This window comes from Diplotaxodon limnothrissa, linkage group LG5 (assembly GCF_057381915.1).
Source record: "Diplotaxodon limnothrissa isolate DT_005_m linkage group LG5, D_limnothrissa_male_GT1.1, whole genome shotgun sequence".
NCBI lineage: Eukaryota > Metazoa > Chordata > Actinopteri > Cichliformes > Cichlidae > Diplotaxodon > Diplotaxodon limnothrissa.
Genome location: NC_140600.1, coordinates 32342288 through 32362625, shown reverse-complemented (window position 1 = coordinate 32362625; position 20338 = coordinate 32342288). Strand labels below are relative to the sequence as shown.

General features: G+C 37.8%; 1 protein-coding gene across 1 annotated transcript; it reads left to right on the top strand.

The window, feature by feature from the left end:
* The first annotated feature begins 6558 nt into the window (after nt 1-6558).
* On the top strand, nt 6559-17612 carry nmur3 (neuromedin U receptor 3). The gene is made up of 3 exons (XM_085354564.1): nt 6559-6573; nt 12688-13615; nt 17182-17612. Exons 1-3 carry the CDS (start codon nt 6559-6561, stop codon nt 17610-17612), a joined length of 1374 nt encoding a protein of 457 aa, XP_085210690.1.
* The last annotated feature ends 2726 nt before the right edge of the window (nt 17613-20338 follow it).

The following is a 20338-nucleotide window of genomic DNA, read 5'->3' as shown; positions in this document are numbered from 1 at the left end:
AAACATGCTATCTTTTCTATTATGGGTTTATGAGATTTGCAAATCATTGCCTGTTAGTTACATTTAGCACAGCGTCCCAACTTTTGGGGAATTGTAGCTGCAAAAGAGCATGTAAGAGCACCCAGATTTCCAGAGTTTTTTTGTTGGACACTTCGACACCACCTTGTTAACTGCTGCATGATAATAACTAATATATATTTAGTTATAGATATCACACAGCTGTCATGCTTTCCAAACATCCGCAGTTGCTTTTGTGGAGGTGTATCCAGTCAATATTACAACCTGAACGTGCTGTGCCCTCTGTTGGCAACTTCAAGTGTCAAGGGCAACAATTGTTGATTGTTGTGGATGAAAAGGAAAAAAACATGTTATTATCTCACATGGCACTGAAAATAATTGGAAATGATTGCAGTATGCATGAAAGAAGAATATTTTTTATTTGTTTCTTTTATTGTGGTGAAGTTTTTTTTAGTGTAGCATCTTTTCAGCTAGAAATAATAGCAGTGATTCAGTGCTTTATCAAAGGCTATAGACGACATCATCTGGCTCTTGTTATGATGTGACTGTGTAGAAAAAACACTGTGCTTTGTGTAGAACATTGCCTTTTATGAAAATTATAATGAATTTTTTAAGGTTGAATTGAATACTTATTTGTGCTGTAATTGTTCATTCACATGTTATCTGTAGCTTCATCTTCTTTATTTTAAGTTGAGCCAAAACAAATATATATTTTTAATAACTATTAGATTATAGCTGAATTACAAATACAGAGTACGAGTGTTGGGTGAGGTTTCATAAAAGGATTTGGCTTGGTATTTCTGTGCCATCTGCCATCAGCGATATTATTCAGGAAGGGCTTTTGGTGGAATTCTTTACTTACATTAAGGGTTGCACTTTTCCCCAGGTGCCCCCATTTGTTGTACAAGTGATCCAGAAATATTACATTGCACTAAGTTGCAGTGTGGTATTTTAAAACCTTATATATTTAGGATTGTGCTTGGTACAGAAGTGTAATAATGAAGCTAGATCTTCAAGTTCCTCATCCCTGCAAGTGGTGCAAATTACATTCTTGTTATAACAATATGTCAGACGGATAATTTAAAAGTTGTCACCAAGAGATAATCACTGCAGGTCTCCAGGAGCTTTCCAGCTGAAACCACATGACTATTGTTGTTTTTTGGACTTTTTCTGATTGACCATCTGAGTGCTCTGAAGTGTGGCCACAGCAGGCAGCTGTTTTGAACAAAAAACGTATAAAAGCACTCAAGACTGACTAGCAGACAGACAAAATTACCGACTGGCAAGTCAGCACATGTGGAGCACAGACAAATGGCACAGACAAGCAATTTTATTGTGTGTACTTTGAGCAAAGAGAGTGTGTCACCACATGGAATAATAGAGAAAGCCATACAGGGACTGAATAAGAATCACAATTTCCTGCATACGACTTAAAAGAATAATAGTCTTTAAGGATCAAATGAAATTGAAGTAAGAAGGTAATTTAGTGGATTACAGTGTAGCTGAAATATTTATACATAGCATTGCAGCATTTAGTCTATTTAAAATGGACACCAAAAAGTTGACAGAGCAGATTAGTGCACATTCTGTTTTGGTGATGGTGGTAATCCTTCGTTCCAAACTGAGAACAGAAAAGCCTGATGTATTATGTATGAATGGATGCTTCTGAATTGATTGAGCTTGTGCATATAACCTTGCTGTCAGAAAGAGCTGCAAGCAGACCCAAAAGAGCAGACTGAATCTATCATTTCTTCCATCTAACTTTAAATGCTTACATTTATTCATGAAAACAGCTTTGACTTTATTTCACAGCATATATTCATACAAGCATATATTTACCTGATTATCCAGTATGTGCAGCAGAGGTACTGTGCCACAGGTTGCATCTGATGTGTTTTCATCCAAGAGTATTTGCCAGAAGCCATTGGCATCACTGCAATACAGACAAGCTATCCTTTCATGCGTCAATGCAGCAGTCATGGCATTATTGTAAACTGGGAGTTACTGTCTCAGTCCTGTATTAGAGTGTGTGTGTGTGTGTGTGTGTGTGTGTGTGTGTGTGTGTGTGTGTGTGTGTGTGTGTGTGTGTGTGTGTGTGTGTGTGGATGGCAGGCAATTTCCCCTAAGCAATCACTAAAGAACTAATATCCTGTATTATGGAATGTTAATTTTAAGTTAAGTGCAAGATGAGTGCATGAGTCCTTACTCTACACAAGTTTGCAAAAAGTGTAATAATTTGTTAAACTTACATTATTTTTGCTGCCTGATAATATAAATTATCAGCCACCAATCTATGAATCATTCAAGAATAAAAAAGGCGCTGAACTTCAGTGATGCACCAGTGTTGTGCCCTCACATAAGAGGGAATTTAGCAAAGAACCAATTTGACATTTTATCTGTAGGCACTTTGTTACTAGCAGCCATTCACAAAAAACTAATTCCCCTCATAATGTGTTAAAACTGCAAAAAATGCAAAAAAATATGATACAATTTGACACGACATAATAGTATTTTTTCATGAACACGATGGTTCCCAAAGACCTATTAACCAAAAAGAAGAAGTGACAGACCTAAAAAAGCTATTAATAGCAGGTGTCTGAAAGTCATGTCCTTAAGAAAAAGGATGAGGTGCATCTGGCCCTTAAACTGATTTAGTTTACTACTGTTAACTAAAGATTAATCAGAAATAATCTCAGCCAGGGGGTGGCTGTCAACAAGCCATTCTTATAAAAGGAAACGGGGAGAAAAAGCTGAGTTATGGTAAATTTGCAAGAACTGGTTTGAAAATCTGTGGCAAAAGGCCTTTTGGAGTAAAATTGAAAAAATGAGAAAGTTTTGTTTCAACCCATCATCAGTAGCTACAGAGGAGGGCAGGAGAGATGCAATAGTGAGTGTCTACAGTTATCTACAGGGTGGGGGAGGCTCTGCTGTATTTTGGCTCTGCATTTCAGCCAGTGGTGTTGGGATCTTGTCAAAATTGATGAATAGCATCAGATTCTGATCCACTTTGCAGTACCACCTGGAAAGCATCTGACTGAAAGTGGCTTCACTTTTCAGCATGATCTCAAACACTCTGCCAATGCAAGTGGATAGAAGAAACACACAATGGAACACTATCAGTCATTGACTGGCCTCCCCAGAATCCAGACCTCAACATTATTGAAGCAGTGTCATCATCTTGACATCTTGACTTGATATTAAAAGTACTACTTCCCTTCACTTTCCCCTTTTCACTCCAAGTGTGTTCAGATGCCACAAGTTTGTCTGCTCTCCTCTGTAGTTTGTGTTTTGTCTTGCTTATTTTCAGCTTTGGTCTGCTGGTGATTACTGTGTGATGGGTCCTACCACCTGCCTCACGTTACTCATCATCATAAAAACAGGAAGTCTCCACAAAATTATAGTTGTACACAAAACTCAACCAGACAGATGGGTTTAGTAATAACTTATAAATCACTAAACATCGCACATACCAGCTTTAATTATGATGATTTATTTAATTACAGCCACATTACAAATAAGTCAGGAGTGTGAGAATGAAAATTAGATACTGTGTGCTTTGTAGTATCTTCCAGACACTATTTGAAACCTAATTTTCAGATGTACTTCTGTTAGATGCGCTGAGGAAAGTATTTTACCCACAGGCACTTAAAATTCTGCCCGACATGCTTTTAAACATTTTGTACTTCCACACAGTTTGACCACAGGACAAACAACTCAGTCTCCACCGAGGTATAAACATAGGCCTAGGCATTGTGAAATAATTGTTTTGGACGGCCTTCATAAGACGGCGGGTGTTCTATAATAATAATAATAATAATGGATTGCATTTATATAGCGCTTTTCGGGACCCCTCAAAGCACTTTACAATACCACTATTCATTCACTCTCACATTCATACACTGGTGTATTCTATAATAATGACATTTTACTTTAATTATTTAGTCAAAATGTCACTTAACGCATCAGGAGGCTGTTTACAACATTAAAGCTAACAGGGCAGGATTGCTTGCTGGACAAGTTCAAAACTCAAAAAGTCCTTACAACTTTTCTATGCAACCTTCACACTTAAGGCTGGGTCATGGCGTCTGAGAGCTGATACCTAAGACATGCTGTTGAACCATGTCACAAATCAGTTGTTGTTGTTGTTTTTCCAGCTGAATAGGAAGGTGGACTTTGAAAAGCAGGCTCCCATAGCATGGGAGAAGAAGAAAAAGTGACAGAAAAAAACATCACTGGCTTTCAAGAGGAATCACTGCAGCAAGCAAAAACGGTTTAAATGCCCATTTAAGCACTTCACTCAGCAACATAAAAACAGTAGAGTGGCAAGAGTGACATGTCCCCATGAAAATTAAGCCAGGTCAGTTGTTATTTTTTATAGGTGATTTTCATGACCACAAAAAAAAATTAGTTGGTCTAAGTGTTTATTTTAGAAAAGCAAAGCTGTGCTAACAAACTACTAAATATGTGTAACAAAATAAAGGAGTAAAGGAGCTGCAAAGATTTATACCTTTACACATGATTAAATTCTATTTTCACAGCAGGAGTTAAAGAAAAAATGTTAGAAATACGATTTAAAAACGTTACAGTAAGTTATGTAGGCTTCTATTTAAATCTAGCTTTGATATAAGCACACAGACCCTCTCTCTGTTTCAATTTAAGTTCATCTTACAGGAAAATGTCATCTCACTGGATCACAGATGTTATGTATAAAGCTTTGGGGTCTGAAGATTGAAACCAGTGCAAAAAGTGCTTTAAACCTCTATTCTTTCTAATGGAAACTCTTTGGGTTATGAAAAAGGTATGTCTGAATAGAAATCTACAGAGAAAATCACACTTTTCCACGCTTGTCTATGACCTCAATTTTGTGTATTACTTTAAGGTCTCAACTGGTAGTTTCAGGTGCTATTAAATACAACATCTTGCTGTGCATTAAAATGAAAATGATGATCGCCACTAGAGTCAAAAATAAGGATAAAGAAGGGAATGCTCCACAGCACACAAGTCACTACCATATAAGCATGTACTCGCCCTCTGTTTTTGGGTTGCTTTAGCTTCCTCCTCCTGTCCAAATATATGTATGCTGATTACAAATTGGCTGTAGGTGTAGTTGTTCGCATGAATGGTTGACTGTCTTTCCATGTTAGCTCTGTAATGGCCTGACTTTTACCCAATGTCAGACAGGGTTCTGCCCCCATTTGACTGACGGAGGCTAACAAGTTTTATAGCATGGGAATACGAGACTGGATCCAAATCCAGTTCTACTTTGATTTGCTTCTTCAACTCACACCTGTGCTTCAGTAAAAATAAGCTGCACTTTCCATGAAGGATGGCTCATGTAATAGTAAATTAGGTGAGCTATAAGAAGAATGTGCCTCGGGTTTACATTACAGCTGGTGAGCATAGAGGAACAATCCACTGAGAGAAAAGAAAAAGACGTGACTGCACTTCTGAATGAGGAACTCCAAACTGAGCTTGCCAGCTGAAACCCCTCACATAGTTCTAAACCATGGAAAATAAATCAAGTCCAGAACACATGTACAGATGCACTAACACAGCTTGGATAAGCCCCAGTGAGATATTCATTGGCTCTTGTATCCACATTAATTCAATTTTTTACTTAACAAAGACAACAAATCAAAGGATTTTCTTAGTTTCATGAGACAAAGTTGAACAACCTGATTTCTTTAGTATTTTTACATTTTAACTATGATTTTTATTACTATTATTGTTATCATTTCTAGCCAGGCTTTCCTTAAAGTGGGCAGAGTTGAATGACAATAAGGAAACATGAACTACTATCATTTTCACTGGCTCTCACTTTTTTGTTCCTTATTTATGCAGTCCTCTATGAAAGAAGGGATCTTTTGTATCTGCTTGGAGCTTTATGCTAACTCATCTCTTTACAGTGGACCATTATGCAGAAATTTCAATTATATGCAATCCATAGACTCAATGACGCAATCCTGAAACATAATTGTTCCTGCTGAAACAACCCCCTCTGCTGTCTCAAAAAATGCACCGTTAACCCTTAAGTGCAAACACAGAAGAAACCTTTAACAGTTATATTTCTTAATTCTAATGCCATAGAGTGCTACAGTAGATTATTACTTCCAGTGGCTGGATTATTAAGTGTAAAATTATAGGTCAGCCCCTTTCTTGGCGTTTTTTTTTATGAATGAAAGCTTACGCACGCCCTTTATGATTCAACCCTAATAGGCTAACCTAAATAAATAAATGAAGCAGATGTATGGTCCCAGAAAACGCCCCCCCCCATCCGCTCTCTCTTTCTCTCTCCCTCCCTCTCTCTCTGTGTGATGGGAACGTGGCTGCAGCGCATTTACAGTCTCCTCCCCTGTGGATCCTCCAAGTATCTCCTCTCCCCTCAACCACCGACCAGAAGCGTGTCAAACAACTTTTCATTCAGCATTAGGCTGATATATGTATATATCTATATTTCAATTTGCTTCGTTTTTGCGCTATTTGATTCGTCATTCTCAATCATGAACGCACAGAGAGCGGATAGTCAGAAACGACTTGCAGATGAGCAGAACCAAGGTGAGAATTTAATTCTACTTTTACATTGAACTGTTGTTTTAGTTTTTGGGAAACTGTTTAGTTGTCTGCATCTAGTCTGCTTTTGATTTTTTTTTTCACTAGTGCTTGTAAGTATTTTAAAATGCGCAATTAAGTCCGTTCAACTTAAATATCCAGTTATTAATAAAAAAAATTTGCAACACGATTTAAAGACATTAAACACAATTTCATTGGAATCTTTTGTTAACTGCAGGCTGGTTATATTTCCTAATTGACATGTCAGATAAATATAATGTTCAACTCTATTTAACGTTAATTCTCATAATGCTGTCCATACCATATTAGTCCAATAACCTTGGAGTTGCCGAGTAATACATGAGATTTGGCCACATAATTAACCTTTGAGATGAAGTCATTAGCATCTCTCAGTGCAGAGTGGTAATTATCCCAAACAGTCATCCGCTGATGAGAAAGAGTTTAGTAATATTATTTTGCCACTAAAAGCAATGCTCTCCTGTCCACGAGGGAATCTGCAATCTGTAAAAAATGTATGATTTTTTTCTACCTATGCAGAAATGACAGAAAATGTTCTTTTTCTATAAGTCTGTGGAATTTCAGTTCTTTACTGCTACTGCTATTTAAAATAGAAGCAACAAAGTCTCCTTTAACAAAATGATGCAAATACAAACAAGGATGTGTCATACCTACACTCAGAAAAATTATGGTTCTTAAATGGTTCTTCAGATGTCTTCATGGTTCTTTAAAGAACCATCATACGTCAAAGAACCTTTTTATTTTGTGGATGGTTCTTCAGCTATTACAAATGGTTCTTTAAAGAACAAAAGGTTCTTCATCCTTAGCAATCTAAGTTTGATGGTGTAAATGGCATAAATATTTATTCACTATAATGAGGCTGTGAATTATACTGTGTGTTTTCTTTGTGTGCATGTGTGTGCGAAGGGGGAGGGCGGGATACCTGGCAATTACCCTTTAAGAGAAGATGGTAGGAAGCTGAATATTCAAATAAAAGTTAGAAATATTTGCAAACAGTAGACACAATACACACATTCAAATACTGTACTTTAGTTTTAAATTTTAATAAAGCATTACTATTTTCTACTCCAAGGCATTGCTTTTGAGATTATTATATATTTTTGAAAATATAGCATAATGATAATACTAGTTATTGTAAACTTTACAAACCACCCAGCAGTATGTAAAGTCAAATTATAAAATACAAGTAAATAACAATTGCAGAACAGAATGTCAGTGTAATGAACACACACTTCGTTTTGACAAAGCGCACTGCTTAGGTAAATGATCTGAGTAGTTGTTCATCACTGAGCAATTTGTTAATATGTGTTTCGAGCCAAATAAATGACAGGGAGAGAGAGAGTGACGTCAGAACACGTCATACTATAACCTCCCGGGAGCGGACGGAGGGGTCCGTCGTTGGGATGCGCATGCGCAGACAGAGTGTGCGAGCGGCGGGCCTTGACCTTTCGGGAAAAAAAACCTCACGAACGGTGACAGCGAAACGGATAACAGTCTTCAGTACCTGCTGGACTTTGAAGCTGTGGATTCTGGGACTGTTGGAAAAGGTAAAACATTTTCATTAAAACCTTATTACTGTTTTGTTTTTGTTACTCGTCATTGTAGCTTGCTGTTAATGTTGTGCTAACAGTAGCGATTAGCTAGATACGTTAGCCGTTGATGTCAGCGCAATTTAGTATCCAACTGTTTTCTTAACAAAACCACTGTTATAATTAAGTGAAGCTGCTCCCAGCTAATTTGAACCTTTGGCTTCTAAAATATGTGGTTCAATTGCGTGCTGCGTACATAACCTAATGTCAGCTAGACCGAAATTAAAATTTAATATATTGTTAAAGTCACTAAAATGGCGCCTGAAGCCTGTTGTGGCGTGAGCTCTGTGTCTGCTCTAGAAACTCTGAAGATCTGAGCCGTACATTAAATACTCACATGAACCTGTACTTTGAATTCTGTATGAGCTGTATAAAATGCAGCTATGCATAAGAGTTTTGAATGAATAATTCGATTAGATAACTCTTTATTGTCTAATCAAATTATATAGAAATGAATATAAATGTGACATGAGAAGGTGTCTTTGACTGTTCCTGCATAACTTAGTTTCGGACTAGTTGACAAGTTATGCTCCGGTCATTTGATGTTTCCAAGATAGATGTTCTTTTATAATATAGTTAATTTTTTTTTATATTTCATTTATCCACCATCATAAATCATACATACAAGCTAAGAAGAGGTCGTTATACTAACAAGAGGTATCAACGCTGGGCCAAAGTTCAGCACATGGGTAAAGTTTGTAATCCAGCCAGGGTGTAAATATCACTCAGCAGCCAGAGCTGAAGCAGGTAGCATCAACAGATAAATCTACTCTACCCGGCTTAAATCACAAGAGCACCTCTGACCAAAAAGCTGTAGATTTTTCTTGTTTGCACAAATTAATCCAGATTCACATTAATTGTGTTCACAGCTCCAACAAAATGAGGAAGAGGAGGGGGAGAAACACAATTAGGTTGAATTACAATTGGATGGAAGGCGAGGACAAGGAGAAGGAAGCTTAGGATGAGGAGGAAGAGAAGCAGCAGGAGCATCTTTAGGGCTCCCTATGATGAGGTTTGTTTCATTAATATGGTCCTCTCACAAAGAAAGATGACTTGTTTTAGTTCACCTACTTCCTGTATTAAATAGTGATGTGCAAAATGTTGTGAAAAACCATGGAGCAGGTATGTATAGTGCATCTGCAGGTAAATGAACATCAAATCTCTAAGACAGACTGAAATCTGTATATTTATCACCCTTATGATAAAACCCACGTCAGCCATTGGTTTATGGACTTTGTATTTTGAAGCCTCAACATTTGCTTTATTGCTGTTGCTATGTTGGGACCATATTAGGATGAGGGATCAGAATCTGGAATCATGCACACTATTGTTTCATTTAGTGTGTATCCATAAGATTCGTACAGCAGATCCAAGTTGTGCCTTGAAAACAGGAAAGTCGTCTGCATAGAGGAGAACTGTAATAGCAGGCTTTTACAAAGTGAGGCTTTGTGCACTCGTTTTACTTCTGTCACCCTGTTTTGATGCAGATTTCACTTGAAATCAGGCAAGAACTGGACTTATTTTTTATAATGTGTTCTTGTGAATTAATTGTGTATCGCATATGTTTGATTTGACTTTCTGCAAGACAACAGTCGTCCACTGGCCAAAAAAGTTTTCCAAATACCTCCACGTGATCTAGCCTGGATTTAGAAAAGAATAGCACAAAAAATCTGCACCTCCTGCTTCAGATGAAATTTGTGTTTCTGTGTTCAGAGGCAGCGGTGAGAGGGGAGACCTCGGCTCATCCAGCTGGAGAGCCTGACCAGGACGAGTCGAACATTAACTCAGCTCTTCCAGGGCACCCTGCAGACTCGGCTGTTGGCAACAACGAGGGATGACGTGAACGCCAAACAGGAGTCCATCACAGGTCAACTGCAGGTATGCGAGTCAGACCTTCTGAGGAGGGTTTCACTTCTCTCTCTTCTTTATAATTGACTCTTTTCTCTCTCTTTCAGCTCCTTGTCTCAGAGTGGGAGGGGTTTGAAGCACAAAGGGAGGAACTTGTCGTTTGGTTGGCTGATATGGATGTCTGCCTGAGTGAGGTTGACCAGCTGACAGGAAACACCAGTGAAAAACTGAAACAACTGCAGGTGTGGGCTTGTTTTGATATGACATATATTTGATATGATACATACGTCAGAGACATTATCCTAAACTGAACTAACAAAGGACCATGAGTACAACATGAAACGTACATTACATAGCGTAAGGCTGAAGTTCATTGATCATTTTAATCATAAACTTGTTGAAATATTTTTACTGAACATGCAAACATCTGCTGATGAAAATGTGTTGATTTATTGGTCTGTTATGAAGCTATTGCTATTTCTAATGTGTTTTATCACTTTCTGATGTTTTATTAATTAAACAATACATGTATTATTTGTTGTGTTATCTGTAGCTATAGTATTTATATATATTTATTTATAGTATAGCAAATATATTTAATTATTACTGTTTAAAACACTAACTGACCCAAGACTTTGTGGACTGGTGCCAGCTGAACTACCTCCAGATCAACGCCAGTAAAACCAAGGAACTGGTGGTAGACTTCCGCAGGCACAAGCATTCTCCACTGCAACCACTGAACATCCAAGGTATGGACATTGAGGCTGTGGACAGCTACAGGTACCTTGGTGTTCATCTGAACAATAGACTGGACTGGACTCATAACTCAGACGCCCTCTACAGGAAAGGGCAGAGCAGGCTGTACCTGCTGCGGAGACTCAGGTCGTTTGGAGTGGAGGGCCCACTCCTGAAGACCTTCTATGACTCTGTTGTGGCTTCTGCTATCTTTTATGGCGTGGTCTGCTGGGGCGGCAGCATCTCTGCTGGGGACAGGAAGAGACTGAACAGGGTGATCCGAAGGGCCAGCTCTGTTCTAGGATGCCCTCTGGACCCAGTGGAGGTGGTGAGTGACAGGAGAACGGCGGCTAAGCTGTCATCCCTGATGGACAACATCTCCCACCCCATGCAGCAGACTGTGACAGCACTGAGCAGCTCCTTCAGTGGGAGACTGCGGCACCCACGGTGTGGGACGGAGAGATTTCGCAGGTCTTTCCTCCCCACTGCTGTCAGACTCCATAATAAAGACTTTAACTGATCAAGCACACACATCCATACATATGCAATAATACTAAGTGCAATAATCCTATCTGTCATCGTTGTATTTTTACTCAGTTGTATATAGTATTTGTATTCTATTCTTATCTTATTGTATATTTATTTTATTTTATTCTACTGTATATAGTATTCTATTCTGTACAGTTGTGTACTGTATTTATTCTTATTGTATTCTAATTTTTGCCTCATAACTTTTGCACTGTCCACTTCCTGCTGTGACAAAACAAATTTCCCACGTGTGGGACTAATAAAGGTTATCTTATCTTAATATGTGACATGTATTAGTAGTGATGTTGTGCTGAGGGTTAAAATGCCTTTTTGTCTTTTGGTAACTACAAAATGACAATAAACCATTAATATATGTCTATGCTGTGCTAGTATTTATTTTGCCCTACTCAAATTCAATTTATGATGCATTTTATTTTGAAAGATTTAAAATGGTTTTTTAAAGAACCACTCAAAAAAGGTTCTTTAAAATGGTTCTTTTAAAGAACCATTTGAAGGACCTTTTTAAAAATGGTTCTTTAAAGAACCATTTTTAAAAAGGTTCTTTGAAAAACCATTAAAGGTGCCCCAAAGAACCATTTCTTGATGGTTCTTTGGGGCACCTTTAAAGGTTCTTCAATGAACCACTGAAAGAAATGGTTCTTCAAAGAACCATTGTTTGAAAGGTTCTTTGTGGCACCAAAAAGGTTCTTCTATGGCATCAGTCTAAAGAACCACTTTTGGTTCCAGTTGGCACCTTTATTTTTCTGAGTGTAGTTAACAAGCTTAAAGTTTCCTTTATTTGTTTCGAATGATATGCCACTGACATCATCACACTAATTAGTTTATTCACTGAAAAATCTTGGTTCACACACTCCTTGATGCATCTTAAGAAACATCTGTTGTTTGTTTTAGACATAAAGGATGCCAAAAACCGAGAGAGACAGAGAAGATAATAGAATAATAGAAAATGCATGAGCGAAACAGAAACTGCATTAGGTTAATAGTTTTCCCACCCAGAATGAAAAAAATTCTGCTGTTGTCATCTAATTGACTTTAATCTGATGAAGTTTTGATTCAAACTGATGGTCCCTTGAGGTTCTCTGAGGCAAAATGGAAATGTTTGCTTTTTCAGAAATATTATGGACAAAATCACTCAGGAATGGCAACAATAATAACTGCCAAGCTTTTAGGTTAGATAAAATTAGGTCTCATGTTGTGGGAATTTATGCATTTGTCGAGAAGTTATTCATTAAACAAGATGATGAAATATTAAGCTTACGTTTGACCCCAATAAGCAGCATCAAAGAGCTCTTAAACAGAAAAAAAACCCTCTTCTGATCACGGCACTGTCTGTTTTATCTTCTTATTTTTCTTTTAATAGCAACACCCCAGCACTGAACACCCCAAGAAACCAGCAGAGGATGTTTTGACTCCTTCATTTGTGCCTCCAGCCTTCCTCTCAACAATGGACCTCTTTTTGCAGGGATCCTCTTTAAACTTATCAAAACTGCTCCACAATATCAGCATTCCTGTCAATGCCTCTGGGAATTATACTAACAACCAGTTCACAGAGGTCAACCTCTTTGAAATCCTGGGTCCGAAACGCTCTCCCTTTTTCTTCCAAGTGACCAGTGTTTACCTTCTCATCTTTCTCATTGGCTTGTCTGGAAATCTGCTCACATGTGCAGTGATTGCAAAGCACAAAAAAATGCGTAATCCTACAAACTTTTACCTTGTGAGCCTGGCTGTATCGGATCTTCTCGTGCTTTTGTTTGGGATGCCCTTGGAGATTTATGACCTGTGGCAGAACTATCCATTCCCCTTTGGTGAGGGTGGCTGCTACTTCAAAACGTTCCTGTTTGAAACTGTGTGCTTTGCCTCCATCCTTAATGTCACAGCTCTGAGTGTGGAGAGGTACATAGCTGTGGTATATCCACTCAAAACACGATACCTGTCGACTAACCAGCACGCTAAACGGGTCATCACCATTGTGTGGGTGGTTTCGATGATCTGTGCCATCCCCAACACCTCACTGCACGGCATCTTCTACCTGCCAGAGAGAATGGAGGAGTCAGCTATTTGCACTGTGCTGAAACCTTTGTGGATCTATAACCTGGTCATGCAAATCACAACTGTCTGCTTCTATTTTATACCCATGATGGTTATTAGCATGCTGTACTTAGTCATGGGCCTTCATTTGGGGAGAGAAAGGCGCCAGTCCAGTTGGAACCTGGGAAAGAATTGTTGCAGCACTCGAAGGAAGATGAGAGTGGAGAATGGCCGAAGGAGACAGGTCATCAAAATGCTCTGTGAGTTTTTTTTCTCTCTCTTCAAAAGGCAAACATTGCTCTGTCGTGCTGCTCTGACTTGAAAGCATATCTCCTCTAATCTGTATTGTCACTGCCAAGGCATGATCCCATAGACAAAACATGACGAAAACAGAGAGTAAATAATGACACAGGATTATCAGCAGTTTGGATGGATCATTAAGATTCGGAAGGGCTTCCTTTTGAGTCGCATCTCCTAATTCTGCAACTTGACAAGATTACACGTTAGTGTAAGACCCTTTTGCTGTAGCTATTTGTTTTTTTACATTGAGGAATTTCCCATTACATCCATCTAAAGATTCTCACACTACGAATGGCAAAAATAATAACTGGCAAAAAATAGCATTAGGAGTCAATCTGAAAACCTATTTTCTGAACCAACTGGCAATTATTGCAAAGAGTAAATTATCAGAATATCCATTATGAACACAATTAGCAGCGTGATAGTGGTAATGTCACAGGAAATGTCTGCATTTAAGCTTTTGTCATAGCTCCTCTCAGGAGTTTAGAGTGGATGTTGGTGATGCTATTCTCATTGTATTTGTACAGCCAGTCATAATTTCACAGCATAGAGATTAGTCGTTACTTTTTTTTTATTATGTTTTTATTTAAAAACCTGCAACAAACAAACAATATATCATGAATTTCTAACTGATATTGCAGTCACAAATATCTAATATTTCAAGAAAAGGCCTAAAGGTGAATTTTAAACTGCTTCTTTAGCTAACACACTGGTGATTTATTTAATGAAACGCTGGAAACTAAAATTATACCCTGACCTTTTCTGTACTTTTTGAGATCCGTGCTGATATTTGAGAGTTAAATAAAAGCATATAACCAAGTTTATAGCCATCATAACAACAAAAAACATCTAACTGCCCCCAGCTGCATACAAAATACCAGCAACACTTAAAAATAAAGACATTTCCTTATTCTTATCTTTGCATCTGTAGAGCTGCATATTGCAAGAAGATATTTACCTCATATGTAGCACATTCCGTCTGAGAGTTATTTTTCCCAGAGCTCTAAAAGCCAAATAAATTGTAGTAAAATTGTGGAGTTTTCTTCAAAACTACTAAAAGTTGTGTTTACGTTCAATGTTACTCTCCAAGGTGTGAAATGTAAATTCATGAGGCTTAATGGAAGTGCTGAACGCATGGCTTTTTCTTCTAAAACATAACAGCTTCCTCTGCCTTTGTAGGCTCCGTGCAACACATCTCTCTGTGCAGTTATGTTCTGTGCAACTGCATGAGAGATACAGAAAACAGGTGCAAAAACAAATAAATCCATAGCACTACTAGATGTCTAAAACATCACAGGGGACCTTTAAATTATGTTTTTCTTAAAAGAATCCCAACTGAAGATCTTTTAGAAATGTTGTTAAATTCACAAGAGATTTGGGGGATGCTTTCTGGTTCCACTGCAGGTGGATTCCTTTATCAGGAATGTCATCTGTTCTGGAGAATGGGTGATAAAATTTAAATTAAAAATAATAATATGAAATGTATGGACAAAAAGATTGTGATTGTTTTGATTTGCACAGTTGATCAGACTGCTTCTGTCATCATCCTCCTTATCTTGTTCTTCTAGTCAAATAGTAATTGATAGTAAAATAACATTGGTTTTGTTTTTAACGTGTGTTTCCCATGTAAAGTAGCTGCAACACAATGACTTTCAGGAAAAATGACATGCATATTTTAGTTTTTAAAAAGGTTTAACATTTGCATCTATGAGCAGCTAACTCGATAAAAGCTCTTTAATTGATTTCCACTCACTATCAACAACTAAAAGCGCAGCAAGCTGAAAGCTACTTATTGGTCATCAAGCTGTAGTTTCATACTGAACATCTTCACACATATACCCTGTGTTCTTGACAACAATTCCTGTTGTCAATTCATGCTGTTCAGCCAAACTTTGTTACCAAAGTTTCTCTTATATTACAGTAAAGATAAAGTTTCTAAACACATCAAACACATCAGCCGTGACTTAGTAAAACACACACGTAACAATTATACAAAAAGTCTGTGAAGGTTCTCAGTCCTTCAGGTCATCGTAGTCAAAGGAGCTTGCAAAGAAAAGCGTCTGGACTTCTTTAAGATTATGCAAAAAATTCAGAGAAAAATATGGCCCAAGTATTTCACCCAAGATAAATATATCTTTAATGAAGAGCTGGAACAAGATGATATAGAATATAAATATGATTCTTTGAAAAACTGTAAAATACAGCATTTTGTCCTAACCATGAAGCTTTAGACAAATGAAAAAGTTAAAATGCACTATGCGAATCACTGTAGTCTGGGAAAGAAAGAACAAAACCAAGTGCTAAATGCCATATTTATAACTGTAAATATCTTGGCAGTGTGTTGAGTGCCCCCAAGCAAAGCTTGATGCCATATGCCCACGATCATAAAAAGCCAAACACTGCCTGTGCCTGCTGGATCTCCTGCAGGGAGAGCCCCTGAGAGCATTATGCCTAGATTATTTGGCGAGGAATGTATTTGTGCTCCATCATCAAAAAAAATGCTGAACATTGTTTGTTGCACAGAATGAAGCATTTAAATTTGGCCAAGAACAGTCGTTAAACCCTAAAATTGATAAGACTTATAATACCTGTTTGAATTGGTTTCTAGTCTTATCTGTAAGCTAAGAGAGTCTACAATCTATGTCTTTGATATATTGTGGTTGCTGAAGTGCAGCATTTGCTAAACAAGAACTTCAGTCAAAGGATAATGATATGCTGAATTTCCATTTTTAAGAATCTGTTGACTCATTTGCCTTAAGGGCATCAATAAGCAATCTAACTTAACTCTAAATTACTTCACAATTACCACAAAGGTCATGAATACAGCTGTTTATCCGTCCTTCTTACGACCTCATTCTCATTCCTGGAGCATTAAACGCTGTCATTTTTTCAAAGCTGTTGACACAAGCTGTCTTTTGTCATTTATGGATGTTTAAAACGAACATGGTAAGAAAATATGAGCATATAGGTCCAATGCATAAGCATAGTAAGACTGATGTGGTCAGAAAGGAACATTTTAACATCAAAACATAATATGTTCCTAAACCTTATTTTCACAGTGCGGCCATTTAGCTCACAAACCAGACCAAACAGGAGCCTACAAGCTGACAAATTCATATAATGTCAGCAGCAATGACAGAATAACAGTAATTTAAACCCTTGGGCAAGAACATGCTATTCTTTCAAGTTTTGCTAATGCAATGTGTGCAATGGCATGACACTGACTGAACAGACCAGAATACCTAACTCTAGTCCATCCATATACAGCTGTTTTAAATGAAAATGAGAAGAAGAAAATCTCCACAAACCTGTGTACTCCTTATAGAAACGTTTGTCTCAGTTTGTTTAAACAGGTTTTCAAATAAAGTTGAGGAGATAAATCATTTTATGGCTGGATCGCTAACAATTGATAAGAACTCATAAACCGCAGAGTGGATTTTTATAAAGGACCACAAGCCAACAAGTTTAATTTTAACATTCAAATCTGTTCTGCAAAAATAAATGTATTCATCATCTTTCTCTCCAGCAATCGTGGTGGCAGTGTTTGGAGTCTGCTGGGCACCCTTTCACATCGAGCGTCTTCTGTGGAGCTCTATCAGCCAGTGGACCGACTTGATGCACAACATTTATCAATATGTCCACATCCTGTCGGGCGTCTTCTTCTACCTCAGCTCTGCAGTCAACCCTATCATCTACAGCCTGCTCTCCACGCGGTTCAGAGAGTGTTTTCGAGAACTTGTTTGTTCCCAGGGGGAGGACAATAACTCTGTCAGAGACTCCCCTCCTTTTCCTAAAATTTTGCTGGATCCCTCCGTTGCAAGTTCAAGGGGTCAGGCCGAGGGGAAGGACTCTAATGCTTTCATCCCTTTGCTGTCCCCTAATATGACACTGAGTATGGACACTGAAATCCTCACATGTGCTTGTACAGACACAACGTGCAAGACCTCTGTATTCTGACATTTTATTTGAACAAGCTAGAAAGCAGCTGGTGCAGAAATATTGTAAACTGACAGGTTAACATTTTGGATCTTAGGTTTATTTGTTTCCAGAATTTGCTGACATGATGCTGTATGATGAATACTGCCAGAAGAAAATGAGCTTAGCTTAGAACGGAGACTTGAAACAAATGAGGACAAGTAGTCTGTGTCATAATGTAATGAAACTGTCTCATCTGCTTGTCTCTGACCCTTTTATTAACATTGGCTCATCTCAAAAGTAAAAAAAGGTTCTAGTTGATGAGCCATGTAAATCCAAAAGTTGCTTTCATGTTGTATTTTAGTGCAAAGAGAGATCATTTGGAAGAAAATAACAAAATCTACTGCAAAATCATGACACTGGAAATGTATGAATTTTTGGCAGTTAGGCTGATGAGACTATGGAGCATGATGTTATTGGGGACTGGGACTGGACCCCCTGATGTTTAGTGATGGTGGAGGAAAAATATGGTTGACAGGATAGGAGGTTGAATGTGAAAGAAACCCCCCTTTTTTAAAATATCAAGATACCGTTAAAAATACATTGTAAAGGTAAAGGGCATATATTTGTTTTTTAAATCTTTGAGAGCCAAGCTAACCGTCCCCCTATATTTACAGTCTTTAGTTGCTTAGCTTTCCTGTAGCTCCAGTATCATATTTAGCAGTAGTATTATGGATATTCTCATATAATCCTAGCAAAGGATGTGGATAAGCATAATTTCCAGTATGTTTTGCTATTTTCTTAAACTTATCACATGTCACTAAAAAGCTTGGATGTAAAATGATTATTTATCCTTTGTTTGAAGCTTTGAATCATATTTGACAACAGTGCCTTCACATTTTACCTGCTGTCTTATTTTTTAACTGCTGTATGCCTTATGTCAGAAAGTGGAAAATCAGATCGATCTGAGCCAAATGATTACATGTTGTAATTGATATGTTGTACCTGAAAATTAACGTGATGCTAATTTGCAAAAAGAAGTAGTATATGTCTCTGTGTTTCAGTGGGACAAAGAATGTGATAATTTATTGTGAGCTGTTGCTAATGTTTTTGGGGTTTTTTCTCTTGTTGCATGGCCAGCCGGTAAGCTGTTGTTCACTGTGATTGCAAAAATGAAAACTGATTATGGCTATTGTGCAATGGCTAATTCAAAAGCAAAATAAATATTAAGCAGTCTATACATAGCTGTCACATGCTTGAACTATGTAAATACTGGAAACACATGCTGTCATTTTGATTACGGAACCATGAAACTGAAGAGTTTATTCATCACCGTGATTGCATTATGAAATGTCTTTTTCCACAAGAGTTTATAGACCTAGTGTGGTTTGAATCAAAATAATAAGCTAGGACAGATTGACTGGTTGAATGTATTGTGTCTTTAGAGTCACTAGTAAGTTGTCCTACTGCCCTTGTGTTGCTGGCCTAAATATGTGGTAGTCTTCACCAATCCCACCACATATTACAGGCTGTATACCCACCTCACTTAGCAATAGAATATGTTATTCTTACCTTTTTGCTTATTATTTAGGTATCCTTGAACCAGTTATCTCTTTTAGGCCCATTGGCCTCGCTGTTGGCTTTCCAGCAGGTGGTTTTCTACACTTTTTTGTTATGAATGATTACTGTTGAAGCAGGGGCACTGCATACACGCACGCACACACACACACACACACACACACACACACACACACACACACACACACACACACACACACACACACACACACACACACACCTCTAAATATACTGACAGCTGTTATTATGGTTGAGAATTTTCAGCATATTGGCCAATCCTTTGAGCAATGGTTGAGAATTGATGCATGGTATAATACGTGTTTTGTTTTTTTGTTTTAATTTTCCACTACACCGCACGAGTCAAATTATATTTTATGCTTTCCACTATTGATCAGAATAAGCTTTAATCAGTCAGCTGTGACAACATTGAATTGAATAGCAGAATGGCAGTTCTGCAAGCCACAGCAGGATGAAATGGATACAGTAGGGAGATTTGCATTCACATTCGCTCACTTTCACTCATTGGACTGGATGCTTGAACACTAAACAACATTTTCAATACAGATTTCATTTCCATAAAATTCTCAGACATGCTGTCTAATACAAAACAAAATATCGGCCTTTGCATTATACGTTACTTTTGTTCTCTTGAATGTGTTATCTTCTCGCAGCATTCAGAGTGGAGTATTCATATTCATATTGGTGTTAGAGGTCGGTATGAATGAGTCCATTTTCAGGGATTATACAGAAAAGAGTCACACAGGCACCCAGAAGTGTTCCTGTCCTTAATCGCCTCTTATTGTGGAGCAAAAACAATTTGTACCTTAGTGACATGTCGGTGCTTGTTTGTTGCTTTTAACCCAGCAGTTTCAAATCTGTGGCAATATACCTATTTAATAGGTGACATTCCAGTTTGCCATTTAAATGTTCTACTTCTACCTGCCATGAGTAAAGTAACACAAACACATTGTTTTCCAGAGAAAGATGAATATGTATGAGTGACATATTTCATCCAACTTCAATCACAGTTTAAGAGTTGAATATAGAATGAATGTAACTCTTCATGTAAATGGCCACAATAAGAGTTGTTCTCCAGTTCTGTCTGATGAAAACTCAAGAAAAGAAAGACACTACGATGTGAAATTCAAATGAAGCACAGGAAAAAAACACAAGCACTCCCACCACAGTGC

What these genes read in the sequence shown, in the direction of transcription:
- nmur3 (XM_085354564.1), top strand. An exon ending in ACAGGTCATCAAAATGCTCT is followed by an intron (nt 13,616 to 17,181) that starts GTGAGTTTTTTT and finishes CTTTCTCTCCAG; the next exon opens with CAATCGTGGTGGCAGTGTTT.